The sequence below is a fragment of the Chrysochloris asiatica genome, unplaced genomic scaffold (assembly GCF_000296735.1).
Source record: "Chrysochloris asiatica unplaced genomic scaffold, ChrAsi1.0 scaffold00249, whole genome shotgun sequence".
Taxonomy (NCBI): domain Eukaryota; kingdom Metazoa; phylum Chordata; class Mammalia; order Afrosoricida; family Chrysochloridae; genus Chrysochloris; species Chrysochloris asiatica.
The window spans coordinates 3,114,692-3,134,848 of NW_006408767.1; the positions used below are offsets into that span (position 1 = coordinate 3,114,692).

Genomic DNA, 20,157 nt, shown 5'->3' on the forward strand with positions numbered 1-20,157 from the left:
CCATACACAGAGTAGACAGGGATGGGCAACTTGAACATTGGCTACCCAAAATGGGGGGGCTACAAAGGCAAGAAGTGATTGGCTTACAAGCTTTCAAGAGGGAACCTAGATCCAGAGGGCGAGGAATAAGGTAGAATCTCCAGTGAGTAGTATCCAATCTGTCTAGGTCCGGTTGATGAAAGGAGATGCAGCTGGGTCTCTTGTGATACAATAATGAATAATTGTTATCAGGACTGATTGTGAGGGTTGGAAATGTAAAGGTAGATGTTTCATAGCAAGGAGGGGAGCGATTAACTTTTCAGTCTAGGGGCGGAGGTCCCTAGGACCATCAATGGAGAAGAGCGGAGAGTGGGACCCTACCCAGAGAAGCATTGATGTCTGAGATGGAGGCAGAGACGATGATGTGGAGAGATGGAGCAACTGAGGACTTGAGATCCAGAGGGGCTTTTTGTTGACTACCGGAGCAGGGGGGAGGGGGGGCAAGGCAGACTTGCAGGGTATACCCTTTGGTTGGTTGATGATACATGGAGGGGATTGTAACCGTGGCAATGAAACGATATACAATAGAATGAATGTAAAACTAATGTTCTCCCATGGAAACTATCACCTAATTCACAATAAAACATTTATTTTAAAAAATGAGGTTTTGTAGTGAGATCATTTCCATTGAATTTTATACTAGTATCAATTCATGAGCTTGATTTAAAGTTTAAGGAATAAACCTTTTTCTAAATGAGTATCAAATAATTTAATCTCACCCAGCTGAATGGGTTTCTTTTGGTTGGTCAATAAGAATGAGACACTTTGCAGGTTAATAAGTACTGAAGATCTCCACTGTGTCTGGGGTCGTATCATAAAGGTGGTGCTCACTGTTTCCATGATGACTAGTAAAATGAGTATGCATTTTGTAAGCATAATGTAAGCCTTCATTTTTCCTTACTTAATGAAGGAAGTATGGACTTATATACTCCCATCTCTATAGACTTATCCCATAATGTTTTTCAAGAGTCTGTCTCATACAAGTTACAAAGTTAAATTTTCCAGTTCTTCTTTTGACTTTCACCTCAATGACCTTGCCAGGTTGGACCTCAGTGGCAAGAAGAAAAGCCAGTAATACATATCCAAGATCGTATTTTTCACAATTTCTATAGCAGGCACCCTCCATTCACAGGGTTCGCTTGGGAAAAGTAGCTGCCATTCACAGGTTTGTGTTCACTTCTGTTTGAATAATTGGCACAAATTCTGAATTGAATCTAAGAGACTGAAATGGGCCTGCCCCTGCTCTGAGAATGAATGAAACAACCAGGCAGCTTGATTTCTTTTGCAGTCTTATTCCCAGCCTAAGCTTTTTTGTTTTGGTTTGGTTTGGTTTGGTTTACAAGAGGCAACAAAGCACACCTCCTACTTCAGATGCCTTGTGCAGGAAATGTAAATGGTTCCTTAGTCAAATCAGGACAATCAACTACAGAGGTCTGGACATCAGTAAAATGATCTTTTACTCCCTTCTTACGAATTGGTCTGCGAACCGCAAGGTCAGCAGTTTGAAACTACCAGCTGTTCCATGGGAGAAAGATGAGGCTTTCTGCTCCCATGAAGATTTACAGCCTCAGAAACCTTGTACAGGGTCACTATGAGTTAGAACCAACTCCATGGCATGTAACTACCACCACCACAGGAGTCCTTTCTTATTCACTGTCCAGCTTTCACATGCATATGAGGCTATTGAAAATACCATGGTCAGGCACATCTTAGTCCTCAATGGCCAAACTTCGTCTTTCATACTTTGGACACATTGTCAGGAGGAACCAGTCGCTAGAGAAGGGTATCATGTTTGGTAAGGTGGAGGGTCAGAGAAAAAGAGGAAGACCCCCAATGAGGTGGATTGGCCAAGCGGCAGCATTGATGGACTCAAGCATGACAACAGTAGTGAGGTTGGCCCAGGATCAGGTAGTGTTTCATTCTGCTGTGCATAAGGTCACTATGAGTTGGTACCGACTTGATGGCACCTAACAACAACAGGAGTCCTGGTGTGGCACTGTGGGTTAATGCACTAGACTGCAGTCATTTGAACTGCAAGGTCAGCAGTTCCAGCTCACCAGCTGCTCCTTGGAAACCCTATACAGGATCACTATGGGTCAGAGTTGACAGGACAGCACCTAACAACAGGAGTCCTGGTGTGGCGCTGTGGGTTAATGCACCAGACTGTTTGAATTGCAAGGTCAGTGGTTCAAGCTTACCAGCTGCTCCTCGGAAACCCTAAACAGGGTTGCTATGGGTCAGAATCGACTCGACAGCACTTAACAACAAACAACAGAACTCCAGCCAGCTACTCTAGACTTGGCACATGAAAAGGAAACTCAACATTTTCTCTCTTGAAGTGCAAGATTGTCCAAATAAAGCTATTGTAGGCCAATTATCACAAGAGTTCACAGTGCACCAAGAATGAACAACTGCTGATTCAACTCAAAGAAACCTTTAAACTTCACTGCTTCCCTCAGACAACTCTACTTCCTCTCCGTAAATGAGTCAAACTCTTACCTACCCACCCTGAGTTTTGGTTTTGCTCTGCTTTGATATATCTGGGTGGACAGAGTGGGAAGGCTAACTTTGAGGCTAGTTTGGCAGTATTGGGCCACTCCTCTCTTGTCTCAGGTGGGTACAGTAACTGAAAGGAGAATGGGGTCAGGTCTCTGCTTACTGGTCAGACAGCAGCTGAAAGAAAGATAAAGAGATGCTGTCCACCATCTGTCACTGATCAATAGTGTTGAAGTGAGTAGCCATCAGACATCAGCGATGACATCCCTCATTGCATGGCCTTGTCTGAATCTGGCTTGAACCTCTGAAGTTCTCTGTCAATGTATGTATGATTGTAGCCATTTCTGTATTACTTTTAGTAAAACTTTACTTGCATGGGATATCAAAGAGATTGTCCGATGATTTCTGCATTCCGATGGGTTACCTCTCTTTGGAATGGGCACAAATATGGATCTCTTCCAATCAGTCGGTCAGATAGTTGTTTTCCAAATTTCTTGGCATAGATGAGTGTGAGTGCCTCCAGTGCCACCTCACTGTCTTGAAATATTTCAATTTTCATTTCATCAATTCCTGATGCCTTGTTCTTTCCCAATTCCTTCAATGCATCTTGGACTTCTTCCTTCAGTATCATTTGCTCTTGACCATATGCTACCTCTTGAAATGGTTGAGCATCAACTATTTCCTTTTGGTACAGTGACTGTGTATTCTTCCATCTTCTTTTGATGCTTTCTGCATGATTTAATAATTTTCCCAGAAAATCCTTCAATAACGAAAATTGAGACTTGAATTTTTTCTTCAGTTTCCCCAGCTTCAGAAATGCTGAGCGTGTTCTTCCTTTTTGGTTTTCTGACTCCAGATCTTTGCCCATTTTGTTGTCATATTTGGCTTTATCTTTTCAAGCTGACCTTTGAATTTTTGGTTCATCTCTTGTACCTCCCTCATTTCTTCCATTTGTTTTAGCATCTCTATGCTGGAGAACAAGTTTCAGTGCTGACTAATGGGGAAAAAATTTCCTCCTCTCCTTAGATGGAACAGAACAAAATAATAATAAAAAGGAAAAGTGTGAAAATGAAGAGTAGGGGGTACAAAAAGCAAGGAAAAGTAGGGTGAGGAGAAAACGAGAAAAGCATAAAATCCTAAAAATCAGAAAATGTTCCAGCAATGTTCCTGTGATGTGGCTCATGGGGCTGGGAGCCTGGCAGCCAGTCCAGGTATGTATGCCTCTCTGCTAGTGGTGGCTGCAGGCGCCAGTCATGAATTCTGAGAGCGAGACCTGTCAATCACATGGACACTTAGGAATGTGTACATTCCTGCACCCACCGGCAGTCACCCACTGCATACATTCAGTTTGCTTAGGAATGTGTGCAGAGGGTGACTGTCAGTGGGTGCAATAAACTAGGTGGATGTCCCTAGCCACTGGGTTGGTGGGAGCCAGAACTTCATCCCTGGATACCAGGACAGTACTATGGGAGAAAGCCAGAGAAGGAAAGCACTCCTCTGGTCACAGTTCATTGGTGTGAGCCCATTACATTTCCAGGCAGGCTCAACCAATTATCCAGTTTCTGACAAGATTCGATGATGGGAAGGGAATGAGGGAGAGGGTTGTCCAGAGTCTACAGTCCCCAAATGTGGACCCTCAACCCAAATGACCAGGTGTCTCTGTAAGTGAGCTGTTTTGTCCCTCTTCACTGACTTGCTTTGCAGTTGTTCATACCACTATTACCATATTGTGTCTCTGTCCCAATCAGGATTCCGTGAAGTTGACTTCTTCTCGCCCTCTATGTTTCAAAACTGCCGGGTACAGCATGGGACCCAGCTCCATCTCTGATTCATGGTTTTTCTCTGTCTGCCTTTCCAAAAGGTGTTTAATCCAATTCTCCATCCTGTCATTTGATGTTCTGAGCGCTAGGATTTTCATCTGTATGTGTTTTACTCAGTGTTTTGGGTCTCTGTTGTACAGGGATTAGACAGAATGTGTCCAAGTATATCGTCTTGTTTCTGCCTCCCTTAGATGTCTGTGAGTCTGTTTTTTTGAGGGTTTTTTTTCTGTGTGAATCAGGTGAGGGTTTGCAGACATGACCATCAGCTCTACAGTCAACAAAAAATACACCTTGCTTTATCTCAAAGATTATAGTCCCCTCCCTACAACAGCATTTATCCAACTTCCTCCTGTGGCCTCCCACTTCTATCTTATATTTCACAAATGAACAAAGCAAAAATATGTGATTTACCCTTACAAACCCAAAAAATGTGTATCTGAGTCATTCTTGATTTCCTCTTTATCTGCTCAACATCTAATCCTTCAACTAGTCCTACAAATTCTTCAAAATGTTTCAAATCAATCTACCTTTCTGTGTCACTCCCTGCCCCCATATCAAGCCTTATAAAACCTTAACTGGAACAGAGCCACTTGTGAATCACAGCAACTATGTCTAGCGGTTCTAAAACTATAAATATTTATGGCAGCAGAAAACCTTTTCTTTCTCCCACAATCTGTTTGAAATGCTGACCTGGTGTTTAGTAGTCCAGTGTCTAGCCTACAGCACCACCAGGGCTGTCCATCAAGCCTATACTAGTCCAAAAGCTCCTGATCCCACTTTCGCAACCTATTAATAGGTTTTCCTGTGTTGCTGTCAGGATTCTTTCCCTGACTTTGGTTTTAGAAAGTTTGGTTATGATGTGGTTGGTAGATTTCTTTTGGGATCTATCTTGTTTGGATTTTGCTATTTTCCCTGTATGCCTATCATCTTATGTTTCATGATGTTAGGGAAATTTTCTTCCAGCAACTCTTTGAAATTTTTTTCCCTAGGCTTTTTAGTGTTCATAGTGTCCAATGTAATTTAGGCTTTCTTCAGGTGTTTTTTTTCTCTGATTATTCTTCTAATGTACTAGTAGTGAGAGATTTATTTTCAAAGTCACTAATCCAGGTTTCCATTACTTTGAATCTACTCCTTTGCCCTTTCAATGTGTCATCCATTTCTGAAATCTTAGTTATTGATCTTCTGGATTTCTAATAGCAGGTTTGGTATTGTTTCAAAATTTGCATTTAATTTGTTTGTTCATTCTTGCAGGTGTTTTCCTGAATTTTTAAGTTTGTGTGTGTGTGTGTGTGTGCTCTCTTTGCTTTCTTCAATCTTTCTGTCAATCCTTTGAAGGTATCCAGGTATCATTCCTTTGAATTATTTTTCAGTTAGTTCCATTTCCTTTTCTTCCTCAGAAATGTGTTCTATTTCTGCATCTTGGTCATTTGTTTAAATCATTTTTGCTTGTTTCTCATGTGAGCTAAAATTGTGTGTTCTCTAAGATACTGGTGTGACACCATTGGCTTATGCACTGGATTGCAAAGTCTGCTTGAACCAGGAGGCCTGCTGTTCAAGCTCACCAGCTGCTCCTTGGAAACCCTATACAGAGCACTGTGGGTCAGAATCTGACTCTACAGCACTCACCAACATTTCCTTTGTGATTGTATGTTGATGTGTTCTTAGGTTCTCACCAACTGTCTCCTGTGGGTGTAGTTAGAGAATGGAACTTCTTGTTCACTGTTCAGGCAGGTCAGTTTAGGGTAGGTGTGACTGGTTTTGGCTGCTGTCCGTCATTGATCAGCTGGTATAGGAGATGGTGTTGGCTCTAGCTCAATGGGTGGAGCTGCAGAGAGTTTGATTGTAACTGGGCTCTCTGGGCCTGATTGCTGTCACATATTAGATGGGAAAGAGAACAACCCTCCCAGACACACATGAGAAAACAAAACAGAACAAACAATAAAGAGAAAAAGGAAATAAAAACAGGCATCAACTTTAAAAAAAAAGATTATAAAACCAAAAGAAGGACAGGAAAATGAATCTATAGAAGAGAAAATAAAAGGAAGAAATTTAAAATCCACTTAGAAAAACCAGGGAGAGTGAGGTGAAAAGAGACAGTAGAGAATGATAATGAAAGATCAAAAGGGAGAAAAAAGACAAAAGAGGGGAAATGAGGAAATGAGGAATAGAAGTAAAGGAAAAACAAAAGCAGAGATAAAAGGACAGAATTCAAGGGAATGGAAAGAGGAGGAAGAGAAAGAATAAATAAAAACAATTAAGCAAAAGGAAAAAATAAAGCTGTCAGACACAAAGAGGAGCAAAACCTGGAGGGTCCCTGCAAGCAGAAGAGGTCCAAAGGTGGGTATTGGGGTGGGGGGCAGTGGGGGTGACAACAAGAGTTCCTGGACATAGATAAAGTTCCTATTGGTCTTGGTGTTCTCCAAGTAATGTGTGGAGGACCTTGATTAAACTGGTTTCAGCATATGTTAGGACCACAGTGCAGCTGGTTAAGCGTTGGTCTAGTGACTCTGGGTTCTGTTGGTTTGGAGATGAGCCCATCTGAATCCAAGCACTAAAGCAGCCCAACCAGCACCTGCTCACACTGGTGTGGCTCCCAACCATGTGGCTCTGACCTCCCCAAGAACAGGATCTGCTCTGGGAGTGGATGAGGATGGGAGCTGGCACACCTCTGGTCACCTGGGGAGCATAGAGAAGAAGGAATCGCACTTTTCCCACGAACTGTGAGAATCTACTCTGGCAGGCCACCTTCTGTTGCCAAATTTGCTCAAAGTTGAAGATGGGTCAAGCCATGTCTGGCTCACCATTTACCAGTCAGTCCCTGTTTGTCACCATCCTTGCTCAGCTTTTCCTCCCAGCAAGCACTCAATCCACTTCCTCTGAAGTTCCCAGTTCCAGAATTTTCATGAGTATCTTTTTCATTTGTTCCTTTGTATCTTTGTTATAGGGTCCATGTAATGTATCTGCCTAGTTGACCAGTTTGCCGAAGTTCTTCCATTATCTGTTTTGTCTGAACTTTTTATTTTGAGTTGAGTGAGGATTCACAGACAAGATCATCAGTTTTACAGTCAACAAATCATACACTGTTTCAACTCAATGCTTGCAATCCCCTCCATGCAATAACACTTATCCCACCTCTTCCCTGTGGTTTCCTATTTCCATTCTACCCCCCTTCCTATCCCTTCTCAACTTTGTCCTTAAATAAATGTTGCCCTATTGATTTTGATTGCTTTGCCATTCCATGTTGTTGTCCCCCTAAACACCTATCTACTGCTTGACTGAAAATTGGGCCACAAGGGTGAGTTCCTTCCCAGACCTGAAGGGTGGTTGAGTACCATTGTTTCAGGCTCCTCCAGTCTCTTTCTGACCAATAAGCCTGTTGTGGTTTTTTTTGCATGTGTGTGTGTGTGGTTTTTTTAAAAATAATTTTGAGTTTTGTTCCCTAGTTTCTGCTGCTTTATCAGGGACCTCCTAATATGACCTCTTGCAGAGAAGTTGATCATGGTAGTTGGGCACCATCTAGTTCTCTGGTCTCAAAGTCTTAGAGAATGATGTTCACATGTTCCATTCATCTGTTAGACTAAATGATTGCAGGCATCTTCAGTTTTCATTATTCTTCGTTCTTCTGCACATGGAGAGTTAAATAGCTGCAATTTAGAAGGTCTCTCATGAGTTTTTAAGATCCCAGATGCTACTCACTAAAGTCTTTGTGGACTATGTTATGCCAATTTACCATGGTGTCCCCTGAGACAAGTCCCCAGGTCTGGCAGCTCATTGTCTTAAGATATCTGATCATATCTAAGAAGTTTACCTCATTTTGCCCACTGTATGCTTCACCACATTTATAGTTGTGTTTGCAGGAAGGGTAAATACCATGTACAAATATTCTCTTCCAAACTATTTGTGGGTGGGTAAATGTCCTCTCTTCCTCCCACACCCATTCAGCTTGTGTCCCTATCCATGGATCTTTCTGCAGAGCAGTGTTGTTTCAAGGTTATGTCTACATCACTGTTTACCTCTAACCCCTTTAGCCCTTGCATACCTTCCTGAGTCTTCACCTATCTTCATTATTCTTCAGCATAATGTGCTCCAGGTTCATCCATTTTATGAGATGTTTTGAGCATTCATCATTCTTCTTCAATGTTGCGTAGTATTCTGTTGTGTGTATGAACCAAAGTTTGTTTATCCATTGTTCCACTGATGGGCATTTAAGCTGTTTCCATCTTTTTGCTGCACAAGACCTCTTTGAAGTGCTCAAGAGCAAAGATATAAGTCTGAGGACTAAGGTGCACCTGACCCAAGCTATGGTATTTTCAAATTATCTCATGTACAGGGTCACTATGGATCAAAACCAATTCGATGACACTTAACAACAATGATTGATTTTTGATTGTTGAACCATCCCTGCATTCCTAAAATGAATCCTATTTGGTCATGGTGACCACAAAAACTAGATGGACCTGGCTACCACTACAGATGATTCTGACCAGAGTCACAATACAAAGTTCCAGATAAAATGAGAGAAAAATGTAGGACAAAACTCAGATTCCTAAAGCAGACCAGACTTACTGGACTAACAGAGACTAGAAGAATCCCTAAGACTATCATACTAAGATAACCTTTGAATTTGGGTTTGAAGCTATTCCTGTAAAGCAAATAGTAGATTAGTTTATACAATCATCAGAGATGCCAAGAGTAATGTGCTTCCTTAAACAATTAACTACATGAGACCAAAGAGTCAACATTTACCCAAAAGCAAAGAGAAGGCAAGGAGAGGAAGAAAGACTAGATCAATGGAAACCTAATGAACAGAGTAGAAACAATGAAAATGCTAACACATTGTAAAAGTTGAATGGAACAAGTTGTATAAAAATTAGTAATTGTTGTTAAGTGCTGTCAAATCAGTTCTGACTCATAGCAACCCTGTATAGGATTTCCAAGAAGCAGTTGGTGGGTTTGAACTGTCAACCTCATAGTTAGCAGTCAAGTGCTTATCCTACAGAACCACATCAGGGCTCCAAAACTGTTAATAGGTAATCTAATTTGCTGTGTAAAGTTTCACCTAAAACACAGTAAAATATTACTTAAAAAGAAAAAATGAGCCAGTAAATGGAGCCTCAATATGATGGTGTCCCAATGTAGCTCTTTCTCCTGGAATCGTTTCCATGGAGTTCAACTTCTCAGATACATGACCTTGCGAACTGCAGCTTCACCCCATCAGTTGGGGCACTGAATGGGAAACAAGACCAATTTGGGACACACACTCAGGGTCCTGGTGGCCATTTCAATGGTAACTAGCTGATACACTTGTGTCCTGGGCAAGAGTTCACTGCTTCTTGAGTACAGGCTTACCCATCAAGAACTAAATGGTACTGACATGTCACTGACCAGGTCCAAGAAACCAGGCTCAAAAAACAGGAGATAATCATGTGAGGTCCAGCCCTGGCCCATGAGCTGTGTGCCCTTAGGTTGGAGGCCCCATAGAAGAACCTCTGTGACCACAGATGTGTGCTTTCGGGTGTACTTTGCTCTCACTTCTTCAAGAAAAAAGAGGGATTTCCCATATTTAGGGCCTACGTGCAACCCACAACAGTTGAAATCCTGAGGGTTTCTACCCCAGGGTTTGTCCAATCCAAGTAAATCCAACACAAGCTAGGAAAATCAATCAAAATATGAAAAAGATTTGTATAATTGACTTTTTTTTAAAATGATGCAGCTTACTTACAACAAAAACAATGACAAACAGTTCACAAAGTGACTTGAGTCCAAAGGCCGTACAGTTTCAAATTCTGCCCTTTAACATTTTAGTGACATCTTGAAGTTCAGACAGTGAAAAGAAGGCAGCTAGATCTCTTCTGGTGACTCTCATGTTTCCGTCCACTGTGCCATCAGAAAAGGATTTAGCTTGATCATGGATTTACCAAGGAGACAGATTTTGCTCTCATAGTAAAAGCTGTTCTGGAAGAGATGTCAACTCTGAACACCCTAGTGTGGATTTCACTGCAAACAGTTGTTAGGGACGGGCAACTTAGACACTGGCTACTTAACATGATGGGGTGATAAAGGCACCAAGCGACTGGCTTACAAGGTTTCAAGAGGGAGTTTAGGAGTGTGTGAGTAAAGATAGAGTCCCCACTGAATAATTTTCATGTTGTCTAGATGGGGCTGGTAAAAAGACATGCGGATAAGATTCCTATGATTCAATAGTAATTGGTATCATGACTAATTGTGACTGTCACAATTATAAAGGTAGAAGTTTTGTAACAAAAATGGGTGAGTAGTTAATCTTACAGTCCAGAAACAGAGGACCCTAGGACCATCAAGGGAGAAGAGTACAAGTGAAATGCAGGACCTTATCCAGAAAAGTGGCTATACTTTTGGAGGCAGAGATGGGGGCATGGAGAGAAGGAGCAGCTGAGGACTCCAGATTTATAGAAAGAGAGAGACTGAGAACTGGTGGCTGGAAAGCAGATTTGCAGAATGTGCCCTTTGGTGGTTTAAATTATTATATATGATTGAGTGTTTTTTTTTAAAAAAAAAAAAGCTAAAATGAATAGAGAGAAATACTGTTAACTGATGGTACATGGAGGGAATTATAATCATTGTAAAGGAGTTCTGATAGCGTAGTGGTTATGAATCGGGCTGTGAACCACAAGGTCAGCAATTCGAAACCACCAGTTGTTCTGTGGGAGAAAGATGAGGCTTTCTGCTCCAGTAAAGACTTACAGCCTCAGAAATCCTGTACAGGATTTACAGGGTCGCTACGAGTTGAAACCAATTCCACGGCACTTAACAACAATGAAACAAAGTATATGATTTGTTGAATGTAAAACTGATGATCTGCCCAAAAACTTTCACTCAATTCACAATAAAAACTTAAAATAACAACAAAACAAAACAAAACATATGAACCCCTTGTTACATATAGATTACATATGAGGGATTTCAAAAAGTTCGTGTCAAAATGGAATTAAAAGATGATGGAATTTTTCCACAAACATTTTTGAAGTCCCTTCTTAAATTGTAAGTTACTTTTCTTAGTGGTAAATTTCATTTTCAGTACAATGTATTAAGTTACTTCTGTTAATATCGGTCGCATATACAAGAACTATTAAATTATTTCAGGATGAATGCTTTCAAAAGGCAAAGCTTCATATTAATGGATAAAATACTGATGTATGATAAATTTTTGAAAAATTATATGGATGACAGTTTTGAAAATTAATGTATTGTTCTGTGGGAGCTTACTGCTGCGTTTGTGGTAAATCCGTACACACACACTCACACACACTGTTGTTAGGTCAGTTCTGATTCATAGTGATCACTATGCACAACTGAACAAAACTTGGCTGGGTGCTACACCATGCTCAAAACTGCTGTTACACTTGAGCTTGTTGCAGCTGTCACTGTGCCAATCGATCTCATTGGAGATCTTTTTCCTTGATCCTTGCCTCTACCAAACATAATATCCTTCTTCAGGGATTGGTACCTCCTGATAATATGTCCTAAGTATGAGACACAGAGTCTCACTATCCTGGCTTCAAAGGAGTAGTTTGACTGTACTTCTTCAAAACAGATTTGTTTGTCCTTTTGTCAGTCCATGGTTATTTTTATTTATTTTATTTTTATTATTTTTTTAATTAAATGTTTTTATTTTGCATTGAGTGAAAGTTTACAGGGCACATCATCAGCTTCACATTCAACCATTCATATAGCTTGTTTCATTACATTGATTATTATCCCCTCCATATATCATCAGTTTACAGTGTTTCTCTCTATCCTCTTTAGCTTTTTTTTTTTGGATGGGGGCGGACTTGCCTTTTTGGAATTTACAGTCTCGGCTTTTAGGGAAGGTTTTTACATTTGTCTGTGGATATCCAGGGCTCATGTATGAGATTACTAACAAGCATTACTGAATAATCAGATGAGGGACAGTTTGCTCTGTCTACTAGGTAGCTAAAGTCTGATCCTCAGAGCCTATGGTTTGGACGGTCAACAACGCTTGGGCCCACAGGGGCTTGGCCTCCTGACCGGGTCTGCACTGTCTGCATCTGAATCCTCCTTATTTATTGATTGTTTAAGGGACGCTGCCTGTCTTAGGTGGTCAGTGCGAATTCCTCAGTCTTACCAGTCATTGAGACTCATTGCAGCATGGCAATGGCTCTGTTTTAAGTAGCCGAGGTTCCACGTGATCCTTACCCGTCTCTGGCCACACGTCCAGCATAAACAGCCGCCATCCGAGGAAGGCAGGGAGGGAGGAGATCAGCTGGGGACCCCATGCGCCAGACGTTGCCGGCCCACCACCTGCTCTAAGGTGACCAAGCAGGATCACTATGCTGAGGTTCAATCAAGTTCTTAGGGGATCTTACTCTCTAGCAGGGGTAGCAAATTAGTAGCCACTCAGTGTTCACTTTGAGAATTACTTATATCATAAATTTGAGCATGTAGCTGATGAATATCCACAGACAAGTGTATATTGTTCCACAACCTCCTAAAATGCTGTTGGATTAAGTTCCAATCAATTTCTGGGTTACTGAAAGATAACACAAATCTACTTATACCTTGAGTAACCTTAGCTGGGAGTGTAGTCTGGATATATTGGGTCTTATTTCCCTATTTTTATTTTTAATATTCTTCTCCAACACCGTAATTCATATGCATCAATTCTTCTAAAAATCTTTCTTATTCATTGTCCAGCTTTCACATGCATATAACATAATTGAAAATACCATGGCTTGGGTCATGTGCACCTTAGTCTTCAAACTGGTATCTTCGCTCTTGAACACTTTAAAGAGGACTTGTACACCAGATTTGCCTAATGCAATAAACCGATTGCTTTAACTGCTGTTTCCCTGAGCGTCAATTGTGGCAACCTTTGTTGTTGTTAAGTGCCATTGAAATATTGCTTGGTACCACACCATCTTCATAATCTTTGATACATTTGAGTCCATTGTTATGGCTTTTGAATTAATCTATATTATTTAGGGTTTTCTTCATTATTACTGATCTCTACTTTTACCAAAGCATGAGGTCCTTCTCAGGGGACTGGTCTTTACTTATGATGTATCCAAAGTAAGCAAGACATTTCACCATCCTTGCTTCTAAGGAGCATTCCAGATTTATTTCTTCTAAAGTTGATTTAAGGAGTCCTGGTACTTGTGACACTGTGGGTCTCGCACTGGGCTACTAACTTCAAAGTGGGCAACTGTAACTTACCAGCTGCTCCGAGGGAGAAAGAAAAAGCTGTCTGTTCCCGTCAAGATTTACCGCCTCTGAAACCCTAAACAGGGTTGTTATTATGAGCAGAATTGAGGTGATGGCAGTGGGTTTGGTTTTAGCTTAGTGGCTCAATGAGTAAGCACCTACCTGGTCTGCTTCCATAAAGAATGTTGTTGTTAAGAGCTGTCAAGTTGGTTCTGACTCATAGAAACCCTTATAGGTTTTCCGAGGAGCAGCTGGTGTGTGTGAACCACCAACTTTGCAATTCACAGTTCAGTACTTATCCTACAGTGCCACACCATTACAGCTTTAGAAACCCCATGGGCCAGTTCTATTCTATCCTTAAGGGTCACTCAAGTCAAAGCTACCTAGAAGACAATAGGTTTAAGACAGATTAGTTCATTCTTCAGGGTGTTTCTTTTGCTGGTAGAGTCAGTTCCTTGGAAACCCTACACATAGCAACCCTCTTGTATAGGGTTTCCAAGGAATGGCTGGTGGGTATGAACCACCAGCTTTGCAGTTGGTAGCCCAGTGCTTATCCTACAGTGCCACACCAGTACTCCACCATTCTTCCAGGCTGTTCATTGTATATTCAATACTCTTTGCCAATACCAAGAATTATAAGGCTTTATTCTTCTTCTGTCTTCTTTTTACATTTTCCAGATTTCACATGCATATGAAATCACTGAAAAGAGAATGAGTTGGATCAGGTGCACTTTTTTTATGATTTTAAAGAGTGTTTTGCAGCATATCTACCAAATGTAGTATGTTGTTTCATTTCTTCATAATTGCTTCCATGGGCATTGATTGGCGATGCAAGTAGAATGAAGTCCTCAATACCTTCAATTTATTTGTCCGCTATTATGTTGTTTATGGCTAAGGCTTAAGTATTTTCATTTCCTTTATGTGCTGATATAATTTATATGGAAGGTGATAGTCTTTGGCTTTCATCAGTAAGTTCTTCAGATCACCTTCACGGTCAGCAGTCAAGGTTGTGTTATTTGCATGTTACAGGTTATTAATGAGTTTTCTTTCAAACCTGATGCCATGTACTTCTTCATACAATCTGGCTTCTTGAATTACTTGTTCAGCATACAGATTGAATCAAGATACAATGCTGCCATACACCATGTTCAATTTTGAACTTTGCAGTATTCCTTTGTTCTGTTCAAACAACTATTTCACATTAGTATAATTAAGTGTTCTGGAAGTCTCATTTTTCATAATGCTATCCAAGATTTGTTACAATCTACATAGTCAAATGCATCTGCATTTGATAAAACACAAGCAAACATCTTTCTAAAATTCTCTACTTTCAGCTAAAATCCACCTGACCTCAACACTAATTATTCTTTGTACTACCGTTCTCTTCTGAATCAAAGTTGAACCTTTTGGAAGTTCTCTGTTGACTTTTGATAGCAGTCATTTCTGAATTATCTGCAGCAAAATTTGCTCGTAAGTTATATTAGTGATATTGTTCAGTAATTTCCACATTGTTTGATTGCCTTTGTTGGAATGGGCACAAATACAGATCTAATCCAGTCAGTTGGCCAGAGAGCTGCCATCCAAATTACTTGACATTCATGAGTAAGCACTTCCAGAGTTACATCCATTTGTTGAAGTATTCTCAATTTGTATCCATCAACCACTGGAACCTTGTTTTTCACCAATGCCTTCCGTGCAGCGTGAATGTCTTCCTTCAGTACTGTTGGTTCTTGATCGTATGCTGCCTCTGGAAATGGTTGAATGTTGACCAAAATGTACTAATGGTAGTTACCACTGGATAATTGAACTTTCAGAGATATTTTACATTATATTCTCTTTTTAAATTAATATGCATAAAAAATAACAAAAGTTTAAAATACATTTTACAAGTTGAGTGTCTTAAAACTCCTCAATCTGTGGGAAGAGTTTGGTTGTATAGGTCTTCTATTTCTTAGTAATCTTCACTGCTTCTGATAACACTTTACCCGATTTATAGCAAAATTACTTACATGGGGGAGGGAGGACTAATGAATGTTAAAATTACATAATCAAAATGACAAAATTTTGGCTACTGTCATAATCAGTAATCTTTGTTAAATGGACCTTTGTTCATACAATCTGAAATTTGAAAATTAATGTAGTATTATAAATTCTAAGACATATCCTTCAACTTTATGGAATTTATACTACCCCCTCTAAAGAATCCTCATCTAGCCTTGTAGGATAAGAACTGGATAGCTAACTGCAAGGTTAGTGGTTTAAACCCACCAGCTACTCCTTGGAGTTGGAACTGACTCAATGACATTTAACAAGAACAACAATAACTCGCTCTAGTATTTTTCTTGGTTGTGTTACTCGTCAGACAACCCAATTCCACCCCCAATTGTGTGTGTTCTAGCTCAGAACTGACAATTACCAGGCTCACTCGATAACAGGAAGAGCAACTCATAAGGACCAAGCAGTTCAACAAAGACTTTGGTTAATAACCTGGCTTCTGTGAAAAAGCTATGGGTTGATTACCTTAGTGTCAGGGCAATAATGGAATGAAGAAGAGAAAGGAAAGGAGGATGGGGAGCCCAGCCACTACCCAGCTGGCCTCACAGACACAGCGCACTGCTTAGAAGAGGGAAAGGTTATCAGGACCTGGTTGTGCTGTTGCCACAACAGCAGTAGCAAGCATCTGCTCCTAATTCGTCTGCTTCTTTGATATCTGCTGTTCCTATCTTGCTGCTCTCCTCTCTACCTTGTGTCTTCTGTGCCTCGTGCCTCCTGTCCCCTTGTGTGTCTTTCAGCTTCTAGCCTGCTTCCAACTGCTGACTCTATGCATCTTAAATTCAAAAGCAACAAGACATCTGACTGATTAAGCCAATCACTGAAGAATATGGATCTCCCTTTTGAGTACAACAGCTCTTTTGTGACCTCAGGGACCATAGATTAACTTACAAATTGACTTCCCTCCGGTGAGGTGCCACCTCTAATCAAATTAACTGTTGTTCAAAATTGCAACGGCTCATTGTACAGAGCATGGCAACCCATGTAAAAAACCTCTAGAAGATCACTACGGGCATGAAAAGCCTTTTAAGATTTCCCTTAAAAATAATTCTATCACTAACCAGCAAGCACCTTGCTTGTTCTACTAAGTACAGTCAGAAATAAAATATTACCACAGATAAAATGCATTAATTTTGTGACCATCATCTAATATCTGGCAGATTATTGATGAACTTCTGGGTCTGGGTGGTATAAAAGGTTAATTAAATATTCAACTAGGACTTGAAAGGCTGGCAGTTCGAATCCACCCAGAGGCATCTCAGAAGAAAAGGCATGACAATCTGCTTCCAACAAGTCATAGCCACAGTTCTACTCTGTAAACAAAGGGTTGCAATAAGTCAGAACCAACTCAGCGGTAACTGGTTTGGGCTTTTTGGGAGACTCAGCAAACATTGAGATAAATCTGTGCTCCAAATGAAAACTGAGTATATCAGTTCAGAACTTAGGTATTGCTAGACTAACTTCTCTAATGCTTTGCTCAACTGGGGCATAGAGCTTATTACCAAAATGCTGCTGTTTGAATATGTTTACTGTTTAGTATGTAGACTACTGAATGACAAATTTTTTTGAACTGTCAACATTTGGTGAATTTCATGCTTGAATTTGATCTTAAAAGTTACCGTCCTTCAAGCAGACCAACCTGGAGTGGCTAGAAGAACAAAAGATACTTCTTGAAAGAAAGACCTACAGGAAAAATATAAAACAACATAGGCAGACCGACTTTTACTACAAGAACAAGCAACAAGCTTGCCCAGGAAACATCAAGACAAGTGGTCAGGTCCCCTCAGTGCAAACCCCCTTCCAAGACTAAGACTCAGTGGGAATACATGCTGTGATTGGTGACCACGCATAACACCGATAAGGGGAATTGAAGGAAAAACAGAAATGAAGTGGTGAGCTAAGCCCTACAATGTTCAATAGACTTCTGTGAACCCAGGTGAAGACCTGGTTGGCCAGCAGTGTGGCAAGACCTGGGGACTCTTGGGCCCAGAGTCAGTGACATAGTCACAGAGGACTAGAGTGGAGAGTGAAGCGTCCAGCTGATAAGAAGAACACCTACACTTGCAGATAATACCCACTTATCCTGGCTTCAGTGACTGGATGATCAGAGCTCAACCAGAAGTAAAAAGAAGAGGAAAAAAAAAAAAAAGTATTCTCATACAATTTGATGAACTTGACCTATACCTATGGAAGCAGTAGCTCAAAAGAGGGAACAAGTCCTTATAGCAAGAATCAATCCCACCCCCTCCACACACAGAATAGACAGGGATGGGCAACTTGGACATTGGCTACCCAAAATGGGGGGTGGGGGGCTACAAAGGCAAGAAGTGACTGGCTTACAAGCTTTCAAGAGGGAACCTAGATCCAGAGGGCCTGGAGGAAGGCAGAATCTCCAGTGAGTAGTATTCAATCTGTCTAGGTGGGGTTGATGCAATGAAATGCAGACAGGTTTCTTGTGATAAAATATTGAATAATTGTTATCAGGACTGATTGTGAGGGTTGGAAATGTAAAGATAGACATTTTATAGCAAGGAGGGGAGTGATTAACTTTTCAGTCTAGGAGCGGAGGTCCCTAGAACCATCAAGGGAGAAGAGCAGAGAGCAGGACCCTACCCAGAGAAGCAGTGATGCCTGAAATGGAGGCAGAGATGAGATGTAGAGTGATGGAGCAGCTGGAGACTTTAGATCCAGAAAGGGAGAGTGACTGTGTGCTGAAGACCTGTGGGAACTAGGCACCAACCCACTGAAGAGCCTGGGAATTGAAAATGGAGCCTTCCAAGGAATGAAGAAGCTCTCCTATATCCGTATTGCTGACACTAATATAACCACCATCCCTCAAGGTCTTCCTGCTTCCCTTACTGAGTTACATCTTGATGGCAACAAAATCTCCAAAATTGATGCAGCAAGCCTGAAAGGACTGAATAATCTGGCTAAATTGGGATTGAGTTTCAACAGCATCTCTGTTGTGGATAATGGTTCTCTGGCCAACACACCTCATTTGAGAGAACTCCACTTGGACAACAACAAGCTTATCAAAGTGCCTGGTGGAATGGCAGAACATAAGTATATCCAGGTTGTCTATCTTCATAACAACAATATCGCTGCAGTTGGACCTAATGACTTCTGTCCACCTGGATACAACACCAAGAAAGCTTCTTACTCCAGTGTGAGCCTTTTTAGCAACCCTGTCCAGTACTGGGAGATCCAGCCCTCCACTTTCCGATGTGTCTATGTGCGCTCTGCCATTCATCTTGGAAACTACAAATAACTCCTTAGAAAGTCCTCATTTTTATAACCTGGCAAAATCCCATTAATGGCATTGCTAAACAAAACAAAAAATAATGAAAGCTACATTCTGGAAACCTAAATTCTGGAAACCTAACTGCAATATGGATGTTTTTCCTCACATGATTTATTATGCATAAAGCTATATATGCAGTTTAAATAAAGTGCCTACAATAAAATTAATTGCCTGCCCCCCCCAAAAGTTACCGTCCTTGTGAAAATTAATAGCCACATTTTCTTATACACAATAATTTAAAGTTGGCTTTTTTTCTTTATTTTATCTAGGCACACCACCATTTTTCTTTTATCCAACCCATTTTGTAAATCTCCTGTTTGACCTTGATCTTGGTCATGTTGACACTTGACTAACAATGGAGACTTGTACACCAAGCATGTAACTGCACAGCACAGTCAAAGACTTCTGTATAGCACATCGAGGTCAGATTGCTTTTTTACTCAGCCAAAAGCCTTCTCTGCAGCTTTTCATTGGTTCCTCTCCAGCTGGCCGTACCTCTCACTTGCCTCTCAACTACTATAGTTAGTTCTCTTTCTTCTGAGCAACCTCCTCTAAGGTCAAACAGCAGGGCACCTCCCAACTTTACAGGTACAGAGACTGAAACCTTTTTAATTCAGGGAGGCATTTGATATTCTTTTCATGTTTGTGCTTTGTTTGTTTTGCTTGAATTTAAAAAGATTTATGTACCAAATCTTTTTCTTCATCCAAAGCAAAGGAAGGCTACAACTTCAGTTGGATGTGAAACCTTTGACAAACACCATATTAAAGCAGAGTACAAGAAATGAGCTACTATTATGAAACAACTCAGGGAAAGAAAATATACAAAAATTTGAAAACAAGGTTGAGAGGGAACTTCAAAATCAGTTTCATGAAAGAAGAGTTATGAAAACTGAAGATGTCTGGAATCAACTAATCCAATAGACCAATGGGGGAGGTGATTAGTCACTAGATGGTGCCCAGGTGCCAATACCTTCTACTCTAAAAGGATCTCATTAGAAGGTCTCAGAGAGAGTAAGACAAAATGTAAAAAAACTGGGCTTACTGGTCAGAAAGAGGCTGGAGGAACCCAAGGCTATGGCCTTTGATCACTCTGCAGGTCTGGAATGGAATTTACTCTCACGACCCAATTTTGAGCCAAGTAACAGATAGGAATACTCTGGTAGCGTAGTGGTTACGAATCGGGCTGCGAACCTTAAGGTCAGCGGTTCGAAACTACCAGCTGCTCCGCGGGAGAAAGATGAGGCTTTC

The 20,157-nt window shown here is 40.8% G+C and overlaps 1 protein-coding gene and 1 pseudogene across 1 annotated transcript; one reads left to right on the forward strand and one right to left on the reverse strand.

Annotated features, from left to right (window-relative positions):
- Nucleotides 1–976: 976 nt before the first annotated feature.
- On the reverse strand, nucleotides 977–2,745 carry LOC102840912 (annotated as a pseudogene).
- A 940-nt stretch (nucleotides 2,746–3,685) lies between these two features.
- LOC102841296 (decorin-like) lies at nucleotides 3,686–18,876 on the forward strand. The gene is made up of 2 exons (XM_006873703.1): nucleotides 3,686–3,746; nucleotides 18,326–18,876. Exons 1-2 carry the CDS (start codon nucleotides 3,686–3,688, stop codon nucleotides 18,874–18,876), a joined length of 612 nt encoding a protein of 203 aa, XP_006873765.1.
- The last annotated feature ends 1,281 nt before the right edge of the window (nucleotides 18,877–20,157 follow it).